The sequence below is a fragment of the Python bivittatus genome, unplaced genomic scaffold (genome assembly GCF_059951505.1).
Source record: "Python bivittatus isolate LINGU-HERP-01145 unplaced genomic scaffold, Pbiv_v1 ctg000330_np1212, whole genome shotgun sequence".
NCBI lineage: Eukaryota > Metazoa > Chordata > Lepidosauria > Squamata > Pythonidae > Python > Python bivittatus.
In genome coordinates, this window is record NW_028277058.1 from 11,005,478 (window position 1) to 11,026,523 (window position 21,046).

The 21,046-nt window shown below is 38.9% G+C and overlaps 1 protein-coding gene across 5 annotated transcripts in view; it reads right to left on the reverse strand.

Moving 5' to 3' along the window:
- Positions 1-430: 430 nt before the first annotated feature.
- The window catches only part of CAV1 (caveolin 1), a 36,560-nt gene continuing 15,944 nt past the window's right edge, over positions 431-21,046 (reverse strand). For all 5 annotated transcript variants that reach the window (XM_088141705.1, XM_088141703.1, XM_007432057.2 and 2 more), the window contains exon 3: positions 431-4,458. In XM_088141705.1, the coding sequence (XP_087997831.1) occupies positions 4,117-4,458 (342 nt within the window). In that variant the 3' untranslated portion in view covers positions 431-4,116. The remainder of the gene's footprint in view (positions 4,459-21,046) is intronic.

Below are 21,046 nucleotides of genomic sequence, written 5' to 3' on the forward strand. Positions count from 1 at the left end.
GCAAGAAATATCTCTGGCAATCATTATGTAAGAAGGAGCATAACATATTCTCTAAATTGCTGACCAGACCCAAAAGATTGGGAATTTGAGCCACTGTCCTAAGTCGTGATGTGGTTTGGTTGGTTTTAGCTTAGTGTGTTGCATGAAATCAGCAATTCTGGTCTGCAAACCATGGCCTATGGGTTAGCATGTTGTGTCAGTCAGATAACTGTGACTTACTTAGTAAACTATAGCTAAACAGACCATGGCTTAGTGTGAACCTGGTCATTCTACATCAAAGTATAAATCCTGTCAATCTGCATAGTTCTACAAGGTTTGGCAAACTACCATATAGAAGCTGCAGTGAACAGACTTAGTTCCTTGAAACTATCTGAAAACTTGTACTAATGACTGGAACTTTTTTAAAAGAAAAGAATGATTCAGGCCAGTGTTTGTATTAAAACAGCTTTTATTGTGCAGACTGTAGCCTTGGCTATTGAACATGCAGAATAAAAAAAATGTCAGTTACATCTTGTAAGCATATGTGAATATCTTGGATCAACAATGTTATTTGCTTTGGGGTGCACTTTTTGAATACACCATTTTAGGCAATATATTTCAAAGTGTTTTTTATTATATAAAACTAAAATATGTCTTGTTTACATTCTCATCAAAAGTGTGTTGTTGCTGTATTGCAACATATATAGATATATATCTAAATAGTATATCTCATTTATGTACATTATAAAATTATGGCCAGACCAGTGTTTGTTTTAAACGCAAAAGGAAAACATATCAAGTTATTAGATTTCAAAAATTGGTGTCCCGAACACAAAATAAGCACTTTTATAAAATGTCTACTTCTAGTGTTTAGAGTGACTGAGAACTGATTGAAATTTTATAGGGATTTGCTCCAGAGTAAAACTGATATTTGTGGGCAGTACTCTATATTAATTTCTTGGCCAACAAAGTTTCTGCAGCCTTACATTTATTGAGCAAACTGTATATAACTACATTCTCATTACTTCACATGCCTTCAAGCTGATCTCAGTGGTCTGGACTACATGTCCAACCACAACTCTTTCTCTGTAATGAAATGAATACATTTTATATTGACCATTTTGAGCAAAATATGTGATTAAACACCATTACTGCTATATCCGATACCAGCCTCCACAGCTTGATGTCCTCCTCAACTGTTGGACTTCAGTTCCCATAAATCCTAGTCAGCATTCCATAGTGGCTGAAATTTATGGGAAGTAGAGTTCAAAACATGTAAGGGGTACCAATCTGGGAATGGTCATTCCACATCCCATAAAGTTTAGTTGGGAGGTAAACCTTGTTATGTGTAGAGTACACACTAGAAAGAACTGACTAAAGCATTGGGAGATCAAATGTAAATGAAATGATAGGACGGTTCTGCTGGGAGAATGGGAAGGGGATTGGCTGTGTTCACTATTTATTTCCTTGACTGAATCACTGTTGCCAATAGCTACTGGTAGTAAATTAATGTGATTTTTTAAAAAGTAATCCAATGGATGGGACAGAATTCTGTCACTTATGAAGCCAGAATTGAATTGCAGTCCAAATATATAAATGAATGCAATCATTGGCAGAATTGCATTTCTCAAGCAATAAAATGTTAGTCAAAATGCAGCTGAATGTACTTATACTGTGCAAGATAAAGACATCCTGAAGTTCAGCTTGACATGTCCATGCAGTTTTCTTGACAATAAGGTAGTATGTAATTGGCTTCTTCTGGGATGTTTTTTCAGCTTCCCAATTTAGTATTCTACTATACTATTAGTATAGCAGACTAATAAAAGTAAATGTGATTCTACACCTGTATCTGCTGCAACAATTGTCTATTGTGCAATAAAATGCTCATCATTTTATTCAAAATAATTGGCTGTTATGATCTTGTATCAGTGCACATAGCCATGAAAGATCAGTCTAGTCAGCTAAGGCTATCTTAATAGAAATGTAATTTAATGAAGGACGCCGAAGCTAATCTTACTGTAGTAAACCCTGGGTTTGCAAGAAGCAAGTTGTTTATAGACCACCAAAGCAATTCTGGTGAGATTTTAGTCTCAATTACCACGAAGATGTCCCATTCAGGTCTGGTCCTATCATGCAGCAGGATGAAGTGGCAAGGAGACATGAGTTGGTTTTTATTTTTATTTTACAGTGATGGTTTTAGGAGGGTGAAGGTGAAGAGAGGTGCCATTTGAGCTCCAGTTTAGATAGCAACATGTTTTGGATCCACACATGTTTTGGATCAGTTGAGTGAGACCAACCTCTTATTGAATATACTTAGGTTTGCGCTGAAACATAGAAAAGGTGAAGCAATCAGACAGTTTAAAAAAAACTAGCCAGGGCATTATTATTAATTATGCTTGAGCTGTACCTGGAAGCTATTCTAGATACTCAAGATCCAAGTAAGCCCTCCCTGTAACTAGTCTCTAACAAAAGCAGAGCAGGCTTTGAAATTCCTCAGTTTATATTTAAGGAAGCTCATCCTGGTTAATAGCTATAAAAAAGCAACAGATTCATGCAAAACCCACGAAGCTATTCCCTCACTGCATTGTCACTGTGGTGACAGTAAAGTTTCTACATCACAGCATGAAATAATGCTATAAATGCTTTATTTCTGTGTCTTTCAGTCAGTTTTATGCAAATTATCACCAGGAAGGCTTCTTGAGTTATGTACAGCTAGGTTTAGAAGGGGGAATAAAAGGTGAATCATAACATAGTGCTGCCAAAATGACTTGTATGGATGATCAGGGTGAAGTTAGCAACGCATAAAAACAGAACTAGTAGCCCTGCTGAACCTGGCTGATAAGGAGTCTTGAAACTGTCTCTCCTACAAGCAGCCAAATCACTCTTACAAACCCAGTTTATGGTTGGCATGATTCGACACTATTTGTACCTACCTTGATATGTACTTTTAAGAGAACAATTAGTCCCTTTGTAGTAAGTTTTGCTTAAATTAATTAGAACATCTGTTCATAAGAATGTTGCTAAAAAAATTAAGCACAACAGGGTCCTTGTTATTTTAATCTAGGGATAAATTAACATACAATATGGGCAGCACCATAAGGATTTTCTTGGTGGAAGCATTTTCAGAAAATAAATCCAAACATATTCCTACCTTGACTTTTGATTTCTATATTGAAATGTTTAGAAGTCATTGTTCAGGGATAAAACAAAATTGGGTTGCATTTCTCAGAAGCTCTTTGTTCAGATCCTGCCATTTCTAGTTAAGAAGATCTCAAGGGGAAGGGGCAGTTCTTTGCATGAGGCTTCACATGCAAGCGTCATCAGGGTTTCATAAATTATTCGATTAAAAAAAAGCATTAAGGTCACCCCTTATGTTTTCTCTTAGTGACATATAAGAAAGATATTATATATTTATCGTAATTCAAATAATCTCTCATGGGAGAACAACAAAATAAGACAAAAGCAGCACTAGTAGCTTTTCGTGGACATGCATAGTTGTTTGAGTTGAAAGCTTTGTCTTTCTAAAGATATTGGATCTCTTTTTCTCAGCACGTATGTTACAGTAGTTATTTCTTTAAATCTGTGTGTGGCAATTAGATATGGTCACTACAGTAAAGCGCTACAGTCAACTGACAATACATCTATAAAAGGAACATTCTGTGGACATCTGCCAGCTTGTTGTCATGTCCATAATGCTGCAGTAGCTTTTACATCTCTTTTGCTCACAGTAAAATGAAGAGCAGTGGGATAGTGCTGGAAAGCGTATTTGCAGTTCTGCATTATAATCAATGTGAGTTTAACTTGCAACAAATGAATGGAAGGGATAAGCAGAACATGAGTCAGTTCGTCAAAGGGTCAGCAAAACAACAGGCAGGTAGCATGGGAGAGCAGCTATTTAATTTGTTTGTGTTTGTTTAATGCAAATTGACTTTCCTCCTGAAAAGAGTGAATAGCATAAATCCAGGAGGGATTAAGTAGCAAAGAAAGTTATGAAAGCAATTCTTTGCTGTGTTCAAGTTGGTTGTTTTGTTGAGTGATGCTGTTACGTGCCGGTCACTTCATTTATGGCAGCCTTGAGACTGGCACCAAAATATGAGGGAGGGGGAAGACTCATTCTTCAGCTCCTTGAAATGTCATTTACACTTCCTTCCGTACTGTTGCTCTGATAGAGCTCAGCATTTTGCCAACAGCCTCATAGAATGGATCACAGAAGGTATGGATACAGATAGAATAAACTCGGCCAATGCACTGGATCTCAATTAGATAGCTTCTGATGCAAGGCACCACAGCCCAGATGTGGAGGAATGACAAAATGGCAAAATAAATGCCCCAGATAAGAGCCATGGGAATGCCAAAGATTGCAGACAATAAGCGATAAAACCAGTATTTTGTCACAGTGAAGGTGGTGAAACTGGCCTTCCAGATCCCATCGAAACTGTGGGTTCCTGCAGGTTCAGCAATCACATCTTCAAAGTCAATCTAGAGACAAAAGATGACACAAGTTAGAATGAAACTCATAACAGATGCTGAGACACACGAACTTTTAAGCCACAATCAGGGATGTCCACAAGTGGAGGTCAAAAAGGCCAAGGTGGCAGCTCCAACCATAGGATCAAAGTCCCACTCCTTTTTTTATGTGTGTTGCATAATATGGACATTTTTCAACCCTCCTAAGGATGCCCCTGGCCACAAACTAAATAAATGGACAAACTTTTCAGTTCTATATATGAAAAAGAAAGCCACATTCCATACTCCCTTTCAAAACTTCTGTCTTCCATCAGCCATCTACACCACCTCTTTCTTACCTGAATTCAGCTTTAGTTTCTTGACCCTAACCCTCCAGGCACAGCCTCCAGGCACCTGTCAAGAAGCTGCACAGCTTGTATGATTCAGGTGGAAAGAAGAGAAAGACAAGCTGAGGTTCATCAGTGCGCTAATGACTTGGAATTCCAAATCTCTAGATGACCATCCAATTCTTTTCAGAAAGTTTGTTACTATTTTAGCATTATTTGTGGAAGTAATGTAATGCATAAAAATAATCTAAATAACTTGTGTGATCCCTTTTATTATTTATTATTTATTATGGAAGTATTAATTTGTTCCTGTATGAAATGCTGGATCTTGTTTTGAAAGATGTATGTACATGTAATTTGACTATTAAGAAGAAATAGCTCATTTTTAAATTTTGGAAGCTTGAACATTGCTATCCAATGAAAGGGGAAAATGTTATCCAAGGAAGCACATATTTCAGTATTTTCGACTGAAATGCCAAAATATCCAGGACGTTTGTCATAACATTTCCAAAAAGAAAACTAACAGAAACGTGTCGAGACAAAAGAGCACCTCTATGCACCACGTGACCATGTCTTTGATATAATCCATAGCACAGGATATTTATTGCAGCCAAAATAACCAAATAATAGAAGTATGTCAAGTCCACAGGAACAACATTACAGAGAATCTTGGATTTAATGAGCTATATGCTGAATATGTACACAATAGACCTTCTGAGAAACTTTTCAATCAAAGTTTCTCAGACCCTGAGAAGGTAGCTGGGGAACCTATTGGAATTACACAAGACAATACAGTATCAGCAGTCTGGGGAGATGGCAATTTTCATGATCTATTATTCTTGGTCGAGCATCTGGAATTCACCAGTTTGTTTTACTGTTCTTTAGAAGCGGTATGTCACATTTGTCTGAATCATGCTATATTGATTCACAGTAAATACAATCTTCTACATCCTCACAGAGCATTTGCAATATGTTGATCTGATTCTGAAACTGATTCTGAATCAGTTGATCTGATTCTGAAACTGATTCTGAGAAAGTCCAGAATTGGGGATATCAGGTACACAGGCAGTAGACTCATATGGCAATTTCACATATCTCATGTGGCAATTTTTATTTTTCTTCAGGAAGATAGGAGGATTCAAGATGGATCCTGATATGTGACATACATGATCTGTGACATGGATCTGACAGCCATTATTCAAACATCCAATAAGTTTCAATTAACTACCAATATGATATCATTCTGAAATTAGAATGTATGTTAAAGTATCCGTGAGGCTAATTTTCTTCTCAGTAATTAGAAAGCAGAAGCTGACAAGTAGCTTCATATATGGAGATCTTTCGGCTTTACCCTCTATAACTTTTCTTATAGGACCAGCAATATCAAGTCACAAACAGAATGCATTGTTCTGCACACCACATGGATGAGAGAGTGTCTCTGCCTATAGATAATGCTTGTCAGGCCACCAACCAGTAAGTCTTACACAGCTGAATGTTGAAGGCAGGATTTTCTCTAGCAAATGTTTTCAGAAACCGTCTGTCTGGAATTTATGCATCTCATAAAGAATGACCCCAAATGACCTGAAGAACTGGAAGGAAGCAAATACAGTTGATGTGTTCTAGTATTATTCATCTGCTTTATCACTTCTCTTTAAACAATCAGTCCACATACAACCTGATACTTTGATAATTCCACCATCTATTTCATAATAACATGCTGTGCTAGCATAACAGGAAGTATGCCATTAGAGTAGATAAGAATGGTTCCTGGAGAAATATAATAAATATTTATTTAAATATTTATATTTATTATAAATAAATATAATAAATAATAAATATAAATATAAATATAGAAGGCAGATTAGTCAATAACAAAATACATATATGAATTTGTATAACATTATTATTATTGTTATCAGTTTGTGTTTCTTTTCTCTCTGCAAATTAGAATTGGTGAAAAAAATTCTAGTTGGTAGAAACTCAATTGGAAAAGAGGAGTGTTACTGAAAGAGAAACATACCTGCAACTGATTAATATCCCAGATCTCTATAAAACACTAGGGTAAAAACTCTCTTTGCTCAGATCCTAGAAAATCATTTCCACTCAACATAGACATAATCTTAAACTAAGTACATTAATGAGTTACCTGCTGTAATTCAATTTCTTATGATCCATGTCAATTCAGTGATAATCCCCATTGTCTTTAGTAGACTTTTTCCCAAGTGAGAGGATATAGGATCACAACATTAAAATGGAAAACAACAAAACCAGTAAGGAAGGGAGGAAACTTCTCCTAGTTGTAAACTACCAGAAGTCTTCAGCCACCAACATATTGTACAACCACTGGTAAAGAATAAGAGGTGGCAATGCGTATGACTGAAACTGCTTTATTTAGAGTAATTAAGATAATAGGTTTCTGTGTTCTGCGACCTTTTAGTAATGGCCCATGTTCCTTAAAGATCTTATAAGAAGGTTGCTAATGAATTTTGAAATATTTCCTGTAGGAGTGCTGGCTGTTGTGTTTCTGCTGAATCTGTGATCCTGGGTAATGGCTGAGGAGACAAATACCAGACCTAGACCTGGCATTGCATGGGACAAAAGTGTGAAGGTCATCCCTACTGCCATGATAAAGTTTAGTTAACTGAGAAATGTTTATACATGGCATTGCTGGCACATAGATGTGGGCAGGGAAGACCTTCTATCGAGATGCAGAGGTGCTCGTGTTTTGGTTGAGGTTGCTCCATGTTATCTCACCATTGCCCTTTCCTTTGTCAGTCATAAGTTAATGATTCATGACATCTTTGTGACACCTTTATATCCTCCCCTTTCTATATATCCTTTGTTCTCTGGAACGTTTGGGGCTCTCGCAATCTTTGGCCAGAGGCCTGGTGATCACTGTAGTTGCTTTGCATGCTAATGAAGAAAATTTGTTGCAGACTTCCAACAGAGTTTCTTAAAGGTGGGAAATTTTACAACACTCCTGACATTTTTGAAAATTGAAATTTTTCAATTTTAAACTTTTTGAAACATTTTGAAAAATGTAAAACTAATGTAACCTGGCAAGGGTGATTCTAATTCTTTCTGTGCTGAACATCCAAGGAAAAATGTACTCCAGCAAAGGATTTACACTGGCAATCTGCTAGTGCTGCTGCTAGTGAAGTTTATACTTCAAGATGAATCACAAATGAGAATGAATTCTTTGATGTAGTACACTAGTTTATAAAACACTTTGATTATTTAAAAGATACAACTTGAACCACAATCTGGATGGATTATTTTTTTCCAGTAAAAACAGTCCTTTCTTGATATGTTTGACATTACTTAGGTTCAAGTGGACTATCAGACAGTGCTGAATTTGGTCAAAAAGATTGTTTAGGGCTGCATTATGAAAAATCCATTACTTGCGTGGTGAAAATCAAACAAACCAGACTTCTTTGGTAAAAGATGATGGTTTCACAAAGAAATCCTACAATTTAAGTTTTTTAATGTGGTGATTTAGCATAGTTTATGAGATATATTGGGTACATATTTTTAGGGATAAAATCTATCTATGTGGTTGCTTAAGGGTCAATACTGACTTGATGGCACGTAATCAATCAATGATTTAACAGTACAGTAGTGTCATGATAGAGGGAGGTGGCCTATACTTTCTTCTGTCTAATGAAATAATATATTGTATTTCTTTTTTTGTGTGTATCTACTTTCCTCTTGTGTTATATCTATGCTTATGTGTATATGTGTATACTGAGAAGCACAGGGCAGGCTACATATGCTCCACTTTGGGCCACACAACCAGAAAGGAGAGGGGAACAGTCAATAATATTTTGAGCTGCTGCTCAATTCCTTCTACCATTGGGAGGTTTTTTTTTCTGGAATGATTTTCTCAAGCCCGTTCTGCCCCATTTTTGAGTTCAGTCTTTCTTTTACTGGCTTTTCCCAGCATACCATATAGCCCTATTCTGGTTTTTTTTTTCCCCCCCAGAGAGATATCCTGTGGATAGATTGACAGCCAGAGAGAGCCCTGACTTTCTTTACATAGTTTCTTTCCAAAATTCTGTTGGGTTGGAAAGAATAAAAAGGACACATAAAGGACAGAGAATGAATGAAGGAATGCATACAGGTAGGCCAAAATATTGGATATGGGGTCAAGTTATCTAAAGTTTTTACATTTGGGAAATCTGGAAATGAGCAAGTGAATCTATCTTCAAAAAGGGGGAAATGAGGATTCAATTTACTATAGATCAGTTAGTCTGACCTAAGTTCTTGGGAAGATTCTAGAACAGATCGAAATGAGAGCATCTTGAAAACAATGCTTAATTACCCAAAATCAGCATGCATTTGTCAAGAACAAATATTGTGAGACTAGCTGCCTTGATCATTTATTTATTTAATTAAAAAAAAAAAACCACAAATGAGAGGCTTTCAGTGGGCTTCAACTTTAATAATAAAATGTCAGTTTATTATCTTGAATTGGTAACTTCCTTCAAAAAATGTGGGAATGCTGTAAACATAACATAGTTTGATTTAAGCAAAGAATTTGACAAATTAGCTGATAACAATCTGATTAAGATAAACATAAAGTCTCCTTCAAGTCAACTTCAGCTCCTAGTGACTTCATGGACATGTCCATATAGGCTTTTTGGCAACAATACAGAAATAATTTGCAATTATTTTTTTCTGGATTTTTAAAATTTCCCACCCTTGTTCACATACCTATGTTTCTTGGAGATATCCCATCCAAATGCTAACTAAGTCCAACTCTCCTTACCTTTTTGAGATCAGCCATGGTTAACTAGATGCCCTACCTACCCCACATTCTGATTATCAAGTGAATGTAGGATAGGTGGCACGAACATGAACTCTCTCTCTATTTGAAAACAACACTCAAGAATGTTCTAGAGTCCTTGGTGCTCTCTGAGTTTGGTTGTTTGCTTGCAGATGTTTCATTACCTGACTAGGTAACATTATCAGTGCTAGTGAGCATGGGGTTTGCTCCCTGTTTATATCCAGTAGCTTGCCTTGCCAGTGTTGGTAGGGATGTGGTTTTCTCCTTGGGTAGTGCCTTGATTGGGGTATTGTTTTCTGCTTGACTGTTTGTCTGGTGTTAATTCCTGCTTATCTGATGTTGGGTGCTGGAGAGGATGTGTTCTGGTCTTTTTGTTTCCTTCTTAGCTTTTTTTACTGTCTCTATTAAATAGATAAATGTGGTTTATCTCTAACAATGGCTGAATTGTCTGAATGCCAAGCTTCCAGGAAGTCCCTAGCATTTTAGATTAGCTTGGTCTAGAATGCTCACAGTTTCCCAGTTGAAACTATGGTTGAGTCTCATGAATTGTGAGATTAAGGATCATCGTGTCTTCTGCTGCTGGTTGGTGTTCATGGATGTGCTCTGCTAGTCTTCTGCCTGTCTGTCCTACATAGTGGCTGTTACAGTCCTTATACTGTATGTTGTAAATGACTCCTGTTTTTTATTCTTGGGCTACTAAATCTTTTGGTTTACTTAAGATGTTTTGGAGGACTTTAGTTGGTTCATGTGCTACGGTGATGCCCTGTGGTTGTAGTCTCTTGGTTGTTTCTGAGATGTTTTTGATGTATGGCAGTGTTATCCTTCACAGCTTGTGTTGATTGTGCTGTGCTGTAGTGTGTTGAGTGGTTAGGCACTTTTTGATAAAGTTGCATGGGTATCCATTTTGTTGGAAGATATTGTATAGGTGGTCTGTATAGGCAGAAGATGTTGTATAGGCAGTCTGAAGATGTTGTCCAGGAAACAGACCGCCTATACAACATCTTCCAACAAAATGGATACCCACAAACTGTATCAAAGGCTCTGTGTGTGTGTGTGTGTGTGTGCGTGTGTGTTATAAGAGAGAGAGACTGCTTTAGAAAATGTTATATTAAACATTGCCTCTATTACTGTGTGCTATAAATTTTGTGGCAGTGACATATGCTTGGTCTTCAGAATCTGCAAAAGGCAATTGTAGGCTAAGTACATTCCAGGTTATAGGCTGACCTCAATAAATGTTGATCATTATTGCTAAAATATAGATAAGGCCCTGCAAAATGCTTTATCTAGCATCCATTGAGGCCTATTTGTATTCCCCCACCAAAAAAATAGTTATAGCATCATAATAACATCATAATTTGTTTCAAAGGACAAGGCGCAGTTATTCAAGAAGTTCCCATGTCAATTGCATTGTCTGCATCACAACATGATTACATAATAGGCATTCTGATGAAAGCTGAATGACCTGTCATTGATCCACAATGCATATATGGTAAGGTCTTTGGGGGAATGAGAAATCAATTTAAATACGTGGGAGAATGTTGCCAGCAGAAACCTTCTTTACCTCAATATTATCCAAACACTTAGCAGAATAAAGCATTTGTGATCTTAACAGCTGGATAAGACTTCCAAGACTTTGGACAGCATATTTTGAACTGAAAATCTCAGCTGTCTTTGATTTATATCAACAAAACTACATTAGATTGAAGGGATAAAATGCCAAAACTGTTGTAATTCTATTACAACTATTCTACAATTATACTCTTAACCTGATTATTAGGTTTTCATAGAAGATACTGGGTTTTTTGTACATTTAATTCTTCCTTCCTCTGAGAACTTTGAAGTAGTCTATGTGGTTCTTTCCCTCTCTTTTTATTATCCCCACAATGCTTTGAGGAAAAATGAAGACAGAGAGTCTCTGTGTTCACACATTGTGCTAATGCAGCTTGTTCTATCAGAGGAAATTAACTGGGCTAAACACACTAAGCAAAAAACAACCAACCACACTATAGTTTAGTGTTAGGTTTAATCCCAAGTCATACATGGCCCAAGATTACCCAGAAAGTCCTGATTTGAACCAACATCTCCCTAGTCTACTATGATAAGCTCTTCAATGTAGGGTCTTCCATGTGTATTAGATTATCAGTTCTATAGCCAGCATGATGGTGATGATGTGACTGGAGTCCAATAATCACTAGAAGATGTTAAGTCTGAGGGAGGCTGTTTTAACAACTTCATCACAGAAATACAGTATATTTTTCCCTAATAAATTTTCTCAGTTCCACTCACCAGATTTGCCAATATCTATTAATAATTTATTTCTGATACATGCTAGTCAAGCTCCTAAACGGGCAGACTCCTATCCCTTATAATGTAAATGACATTTTCTAGTCTCTGCAGGAACTTCTGCAGCCTCAGGGCGTGTTATGAAGTGACCCTGACATTTAAAATGCTAATGATACTGTAGTAAATTATACTGTAGGGAAAAAAAATACTAAGGCCATAAGCTTTGTAAAAAGCATTTGTTTGGCGCAAAAGGTTTTAAACTGCAACAGCTTCTCTTCTTCATCTGCAACCCATTTCCAGATCTCAGTACTTCTTTTGTTTCCTACTATTCAATTTGGATATGTTATTTTTACAGTGTCTTTTGTTCATTTTTGCTATAAGAAATACTAAAAGCTAGTTTTGCATTTGGGTCATGATTTACCTTTTTTTTTTTAAATAGATACTGTGAATTCTGGTATTTTAATGAGGGCAGTTTCAAACATGAGCATTCTTGCATGAAAATTGAGGTTTAGACCTTCAGCCAAGAATTGTGTGTGGAAAACAGAGATTTAGTGTAAAAACAGGTTTCTAGCCAAACAGATAACATACTGGAGACAGTGCAAGGCACTCAACTAGAAGTTTAGCAGAATGTCTTTAGCTGTGCACAATTTTGTCACAAAGATCACCAGCTCTCCTTGAAGAAGATCAATTAACAAGGCGTTTTGACTGGCAGTATACAGTTTTAGCAATCACATGAAATGCACTGCCAAACAGATGAATATATTATCCCTCATGTAATGTCATTTGATGGACAGTTTATTTGTGGGGATGAAACTTATTTATCAGGAGCATTTGTAGACCATCAATTCTGCAAAGATTCCTGCTTGCATTCAAAAACTGAGAGTAAAAACCATGAAACAATAACTAATTTACAGCATCCAGCATCCGTATGGGTGCCACCACCCAGTTAAATACAGATTGTCCTTGACTTATGACGGCAATTGGGACTAGAATTTTGTGAACATTGCTAAGAACATTTAGAACATTGCTAAGCAATGTGATCATAAAGCATGACTGCATCACTTAGTGATGGCAATCCCTGCAGTCCCAGTTGCCGTCGTTAACTGAATCTCACAATTGTTAGGTGAGGCAACTTCCTGCAGTTTCCCATAACCAAAGTCTCTGGGAAAGCCAGCAAGAACTTGTGAGTCCCAGGCCTGCAGGCAGGTAAGTGGTTGCTGCCAGGTGAGGGAGGAAGTGAGAGGGTCAGCAGGGATGTGGCAGGAGGGTTGGGGAGGATGCGAGGGGGTGCACAAGAGGCGCAGCATGGGTCAGGGAGGGTCGGGGAGGATGTGCGAGGGGGTATGCAAGAGGCACAGTGCAGGTTGGGGAGGGTCAGGGAGGGTGCACAAGGCTGTGTGAGAGGCATGGTGAGGATCAGAGAGGGTGCACAAGGGTGCGAGGGGGTGCATGAGAGGCACAGTGGTGCGCGAGAGGCACAGCACAGGTTGGGGAGGGTGTGTGTGGGGTGCAAGTGGCTGGTACGGTGTGAGGGCAGAGGGGCTAGGGGAGGGTGCATGGGTGGGGAGACTTACCCCAGTGATTTGCGATCTTCCCTGCCAGCTTCCCCATTGACTTTCTGGAGAAGCTGGCAGGGAAGGTTGGAAATGGTGATCATGTGATTGCAGGGCACTTGGCAACCAGTTGTAAGTGCGAATGGGTTGCCAAGCACCCAGATTGCAATCACATAACTGCAGGGTTGCTGGGGTGGTGGGAACTCTGAGGACTGGTCCTAACCACCATTTGTTCAGTGCTGTCGTAACTTGGAAGGGTAACTGACTGAATGTTCGTAGGTCTAGGACTGCCTGTAATTATAAATTAAAAAGCCTTGCAGCGAAGCTCTATTTTGAATCCATTCCGAAATCCTGTTAGGGAGGGTGCAGTCTGTATCTCCAGAGGTAGACTACTCTACAGTAATGGGCATACTTAAAAAAACAGAGTGCCCTTGCTCCTCCTCCCCTGAATTCAAGTGGGGGGGGGGCATTCCCATTGAACGAACTTACTGGGTCAGTTCTATCTAAATCAGGTGATCCTGCAGATACCCAGGTGCCCTTTCCAGATAATCAAGCTGGGCCATGCTTCTGTCAACTCCATAGGACCTACACAGTTGGAGTCTAGCACAGAGCAGATTCAAGTGATTTGATCGGACAGATCCCTTGAACAGCCCTTACAACAGCCTCACAGATGTTTCTCTGGCTCCTCCTTAGCCAGGAAGGACTGGGTCACTTTGAACAGTGTTGCTGCCTGTCTGTCTGTCGATATGATATGAGCAGAAAAATATTTATGTTTTACCGCTCTAATCGTCACAAGGTAATCCTGAATAAAGATTCTTAAGTGTGCTTGGTCAGAGTTGTTTTTTGTTTTCCTTCTGTGGCTCCTAAGCATCTCTACTCTTGTTTTATATCCTGGAATTTCTCTGAAAACTAGGAGCGCTCTAGGATCCACAGATAGCATTATATGGTTCAAGGCCATTGTCACCCTCTCATTCCAAGTGGTGGCTTAAGTCTTAGTCGAATCAAGCATCAGAGCCTCAAGAACAACCACAGGTTCTCTCTGAAACCCAATCATATCCATTAGGCACATGGCATTCTTCCCTGTGGCAGGGAGCAGCTACAGAGAACTCCCAAACTACCAGAAAGTGATCTGATCATGACAATAACTGATATTAACTGATGATAATATCCCACAACTTTAGAATGTCAGGTCCATGGTTATCATGGTGGCCATGAATTCCTGAGCCACCTTTGACTCTGCATCCAATGAAAGCAAATTGAAGTCCCCCAGGACCATAAATCTGGGGAATTCCACTACCAACCAGCCACAGCATCAAGCAGTTCAGGTAGAGAAGACACTGTGCAGCAAGGAGGCAGGTACAATAGCTGCAATCCTATCTGATCTGATCCCTGAGCCCAACTTCACAGAGTCTCACATCCAGTTCTATGAAGAGTATGCCTCTGAAAACCACTCTCATATGACTATAGCCACACACACCCCTTCCTGGGAATGCACCTGATGCCACATTCAAAACAAAGAGCGGCTCACTTCCAAGAGTGGAACTCTCTTTATGCTCAACTAGGTCTTGATGATACACATCAAGTCAGCCCTCTCATCCATTGTTAAGACCTAGATGAGGGGGGATTTATTACAGGCTGTGTGCCAGAAGAATGTTCCCATTCTATAACATAAAACTGCCATATGTTATTTCCTATAAGAAAAGTTCAAGTAAATTCCTGTTATTTGGAAAAGAATGCATGGGTATTTCTCACTGCAGAGTGTGTGCTCTGTAACATCCACTTCCATCTAAATGGAGGGCAGACAGAGACAAGGAGAATGAATGAGCCAAATTCGAGAGCTACTGTATTTCCAAAGCATTAAAAATATTTATTTCAAAATACATATTTTCAGAAAGCACGTTTGATGTATTTCTGGAACTGGCTGAAGGAACTTCTATAAAAGTGGAATGGAATACCACCACACATATTTTTGCCCCCTCCCCACCAATATGACACTTATATTGACATCATCAGATGGAGTACACAGAAATGAAACTGACTATACTGTTGATTACAAGAAAGTGAAGAGCTCAGTTATAACAGCAAAGTTGTGGCCAGGGTTTGAGTGTGGAAGAGATCATGAAGTACTCGTATGCAAGTCCTAAGTCAAGCTAAAACAGAACAAGGTCAACCAGTTTCCACAATATGATCTTGAGCATCTACCCACCACTTTAAAGGAGAACATCAGTAATCACTCTGAACTCCTGAACCTTGTTGACAGAGAACCAGAGGAACTGTATAATGAAATCAAAGTAGTTGTTAAGGATGAATGTGAAAAGAGACTGTCTGTTTCTGAGACCCAGAAACAGAAGAAATCAAATTGGATGTCAGAATAAATGGTAGAAATTGCCAAGAAGAGTAGAGAAGCAAAAAGCTAAGGAAGACAAATGAATTTAACACAGACTCTCTAACCAAACTATGTCAGCAAATCTGAAGAATGATACAATGTGCTACACATTGGAAAGTATATTCCAATATCAAAGAAAGAAGGCTTAACAGTGTGCAAACTATCACACAATAACCTTAATTTAATATGCTAGCAAAATAATGCTTAGGATCATCCAACACACACTGAATCCTACATGGAAAGATAGCTGCTAAATATTCAAGCTGGCTTTAGAGAAGGCCAGGAAACAATGGACATTATTGCTGATGCATACTGGATAACTGAGAAAGTAAAAAAAAAAAGTCAACATGTGCTTCATTGACTATAGAAAGGCCTTTGATTGTGTTGGCCGGGTCACCTGTAGAGTATCCTTAGGAAAATGGGAATCCCAGAACATCTCATTGTCCTCATGTGAAACCTATACATAGGTTAGAAAGTTGCAGCCTAGATGGAACATGGTGAAACAGAGTGGCTCCAGGTTGGCAAAGGACTGAGAAATTGCTATATACCCTCTCTTATTTATTCAACCTATATGCTGAATATACATTGAGGGAGGCTAGAATGGAAGAAGATAGCATGGTTTTAAAACTGGAGGAAGAAACATCAGTAACCTACACTATGCTGATGATACTACCCTGGTAGCTGAAAATGCAGATAATCCACAAGCTCTAGTAATAACAGTCACAGAGCAGAGTGACTAAGATTAAATACAAAAAAAGACCCAATTACAGTGGTACCTCAGGTCACGAACGCTTCTGTTCATGACCAATTCGGGTCACGAACAGCACCGTTCGCAAAATTTTGCTTCCGTTCGCGAACTCCGCATCGGGTGACGAACAGGATCCGTGGCCATTTTTCCTGCTGTGACACGTGGTTGTGGCTTCCTGTAGGGAGGAGGACTCTCCCTCCAAACAATAACCGCCTCCCCACCTGCCTTCCTGTCCTCCACGCCTCAAGCAAGGTTAGTGTTCTCTCTCTTCATACTGTACTGTACTGTACTTTGTGTCATATTTTTGTGGTTTAAAAAAAAAAATACATATGGTTCAGAATGGATTAACTGTATTTACATTGAACCTTATGGGAAAATTTGATTTGGGTCGTGACCAAAATTGGTTGGCGACCAAATTCGTAGGGGTCAGAACGGATTAACCGTATTTAAATTGAACCTTATGGGGAAATTTGATTTGGGTTGCAACCAGAGTCACGGAACAAATTAAGTACCACTGTAATGACAACAGGTACAGCAAACAGCCTTAGAATTGAGAATGAAGATACTGAAGTGGTGGATAGCTTCTGCCTTTAAGACTGATTAATGGTGAGGAAATTGGCAGTCAAGAAATACGTCACAGACTAGCACTTATAGAGTAGCAAAGAAGGCCTTGAAAAAGATTTTCAGATGCTGTGACATATCTATACTTACAAAGTTCAGAACTGGGCAGACAATTGTTTTCCCTGTGACATTCCACAGAAGTCAAAGTTGAACTTTGAAGAAACACAACAGAAAGAATATTGAGTCTTTTGGATGTCCATGTTGGAGAGACACTTGAGAATACTATGGATAGCCAAGAAAACAAACAAATGGATCATAGAACAAATCATTCCAGAGTTCTCAGTCAAGGCGCAAATGATCTGGCTGAAATTACCATATTTTGGACATACTATGCAAAAATGTAGCTCCCTTGTGAAGTCCATATAGCTGGGAAATGTGAAAGGAAAGAGAAGAGGATGATGGACTTGATTATAGTGGCAATGGGTACACCTTTGGAAGACCTGAGGTTCTTCCATATATACCAACATTATTAAACTATTTAATAAGCAGTGCTGCTGATTAAGAGTTCCTGTTCAAAGAGTTGCTACTGTTAAAAAATGAGTATCTTCAACTCTTTACTGACATGATCACCTACATTGTTTAAATGTTTACTTTTGTGTGTGTATGTGAGTGTGTGAGTGAGTGAACATTTTTCATTGCTATGAAGACCTGACACAAGCTTGTTGTTTTTGGAAATCACAGAAATCGGTCATGTCAAGGGCAGTGTTCTTGCATGCTTAATGTCCCAAACTGAAAACAGATAAGATTATCACAATAGAGAAAGATTGTAATCGTACTCAGGTTCTCATATAGCCCAATTTCCTTTTGTAACAGTTAAAATGGGTCAAATAGGCATTGCTCATAAAATGGTCATGAGTGACTCATGAAAGTCATGATTTGAGGAGGAGAGGGAGCTACCAAATATATAGTACTGCCAAACAATTGGGTTATTTTATTGCTTTATTGCCAGTTTAAAAGGGGCAAATAGGAGACTGGATTCATCCATAAATTCTGAGATGATGATGATGACGATGACAACATTAAAATATTTGGAGAACCTTGCAAGTTAGACCTAACTAATAAAACAATTTGTAGTGAATTGCAAAAAGCTACAGAGGGATTTCAGAAAAAGTAATGGAGCTAGTAAGAGTTTCTCTGACCAGCACTTTTCCACTTCCTTTGGAATATACATGTAACGAACAGACTTCCGGACATTCACTCCACTTATCAAAGAAACATTACATTTGAAGAGGAAAACCACGATAGGTCACTGTCCACATGGCTGCAGGAGATAACATTTAGGGCAAACGTGTGGGTTTGATTGTATCTAAAACATTTAGTGCTACAACTACATGGGCAGGCAAATATTATTGAGTCTTGTAAATCCCTGTATGAAACCCCTCACATACCTCTGTGTGTGTAGGTGTATGTGTACACAAACATATATACACATATACACATTTAGACATATACGCACCCACACTTCTCTCTCTCTCTCTCCAAGTTGTACCAAGTCAGCAACACTGCACTGTAATTCAGTGGCTAACAAAAAAGACAAGAAGCTGTTTGAATTCTCTATCTTTTAAAAGTGGATCTGAAGTTGTACAGACAACTGTCAGTATCAGGAAGTTGCAGCTGTGCCAGGAACTGATTCAAGGGATCAAGATAGAAAGAATATGCCAAGGCCATGAAAATCTTCTTGCACAAGGAAGCCTTGTGTACCCTTTCTGAGTGGGTGGATCCAGTTGACTTAATATTTACTAACAGGAAGACAGGCATGCTGAAGTTCTAGGAGTTTAGCACACAGAGCAGCTACATCTAAATATTCTTGATCCTAGTTATAGTGGCTCCTGGCAATGGTTTTGTTCATCTAATACTGGCTGCAGTGACACATTACACTGAGTAGGATTTTTAAGCCAAGGTTTGTTGAGTGAGCCATACTAGTCTAATTTGCACATAATGCTCCTTAGCCATGTGGATACAGGTATGCACATCACACTAAGCTAAAAAGGAACAAACCATAATATTGAGTTAGATTTTGGAAAGTCACAGTAGAGAAGATGGATTATCCTACCTCCAGGATCCATTTCTCTCTCTCTAATTTTCATTATGTGAATCTTCCTTTGCTGAGGAATGATTTATTGTTAAAATAAAGGTTAGAGCACCACCATAAATAGACATCAACAGCTCCCAAAAATGTTTTACAGCCAGCTTGTTATGTCGCCGATCTTTTTCCAGTCCTATTAAACCCATTTCTACAAAGAAAAAGACTCTGTTTGCTTCATTTGATGGGCAGGGTTAAATCAGAAACAAGCACAGCTGTCATAAACGCATTACAAGAAGATCCTAGATGCACACTTGAGCATAGGGCTTAATTCAGGGGACATGTGTCAATACATTCTTTCACTTATTTTCTTCTGCAAATAAAGTAAGCAAATAAATCTCCGTCCAACTGAGTTGGACGCCTGGTGACTTCATGGACAAGCCCATGTAGTTTCTTAGCAACAGTACAGAAGTGAGTTGCCACTGCTTTCTTCCAGGAGAGCTTGTGTGACTCCTCAGCCTAGCCTAAAGCCCTGCAATTTGTAATCTGGGGACCTTTGACTGTATCTGGCCTTAGGGCTGTAATAAATGTACGTGTGTGTGTGTGTGTGTGTGTGTAAGTGATCTGAGGACAAACCAGGCCCAGCCCTGCTCCTTTTTTTGAGATCAGCCAGAGTTGGCTACGTGACGCTGTTTCAAGGATGCATCATCCTGCTTAAACGTGCCTGCTGCACGTGTAGACGTTTGCCATAGAGTCTGCACAGAGAGAAGCAGGAGGAAAAGAACATGCAGATCTCCAACTTCTGTCACGTCCTTTAACAATCTTTGCTTATGTAGGGAGCAGACTGACTAAAGAATGCGGCACTTTCAACCCTTAGCTGTGATGGAATCTTTCTCTTTCCTATTTGAGGAACTGACCTTATCAGTCTCCACTTTGTTGAAAATTAAGCAAGTGCGCCAGATATAAACAGAGCTGTGGACCATTTTCATCTCTCGTGTCATTCTTACCAAATCCATGCAGTTCTGCATCCTGGATGAATTTGGCCTTCACTCAAGCAAGTCTAGAGTTTAAAGCTGTGAACAGAAACGTACTGAAAGGAAGAGCAAACTGAAGTACACCGCTTGGCATAATGTCCTGAAACTTTTAAATTAGTATGCTTATCTCTTTTTTCTCTGACTTCAGAAAATCACGTGGTCATGGTTCCTGATTTAACCATGCCTTAGATTAAGTCCAAATACAAAATCCCCTTCAATCAATCATTCCTCTCCCTATTGCTTCTCTACCCTTCTGAAGAATAGCTATTTACATCCGTGAATTAGAAGGGCATGGAATATGTACTCACAGTCTGTGCGTTTTGAGACCATACCTATTAGGCCTGCCCTATACCCATTCCACAGACCTTTTGAACTGTCTCTCTTTATGGGAGCTTGAATGAGACTGGTGAATCTGCATTTTTGCAAGACACCAGTCAGAATGTATAGAAAGGGAATGGGAATTCACATATTCCCTCACTCCCAGGGTTGAATGAGAGCACAGGCACAGCCGTATGTATCTTCATCTACGCAACCCAGAATCCCGATTATGTGAGATTACGGATTTCACAGAGAAAAATACATACATAGAGCTGCACAGCCCCTTTTTCTTATGCCACTATTTTACTGGTAAGTCTAACAGACATGCTGAGGCAGAGGGGAGGGTCAACCGTTCTGATCTCCCTCACAACCGTTTATTGAACATGTGGAAAGGAATATGTGAAGTGGCTACCACATCTGTTCAGACGGGAGGGCAGCAGGCACAGTCCTCATTTACAATCCCAGTTGTTCACCGTACACGCCATATGCGTGAACAGGATTAGATAGATGACTCTCACATTT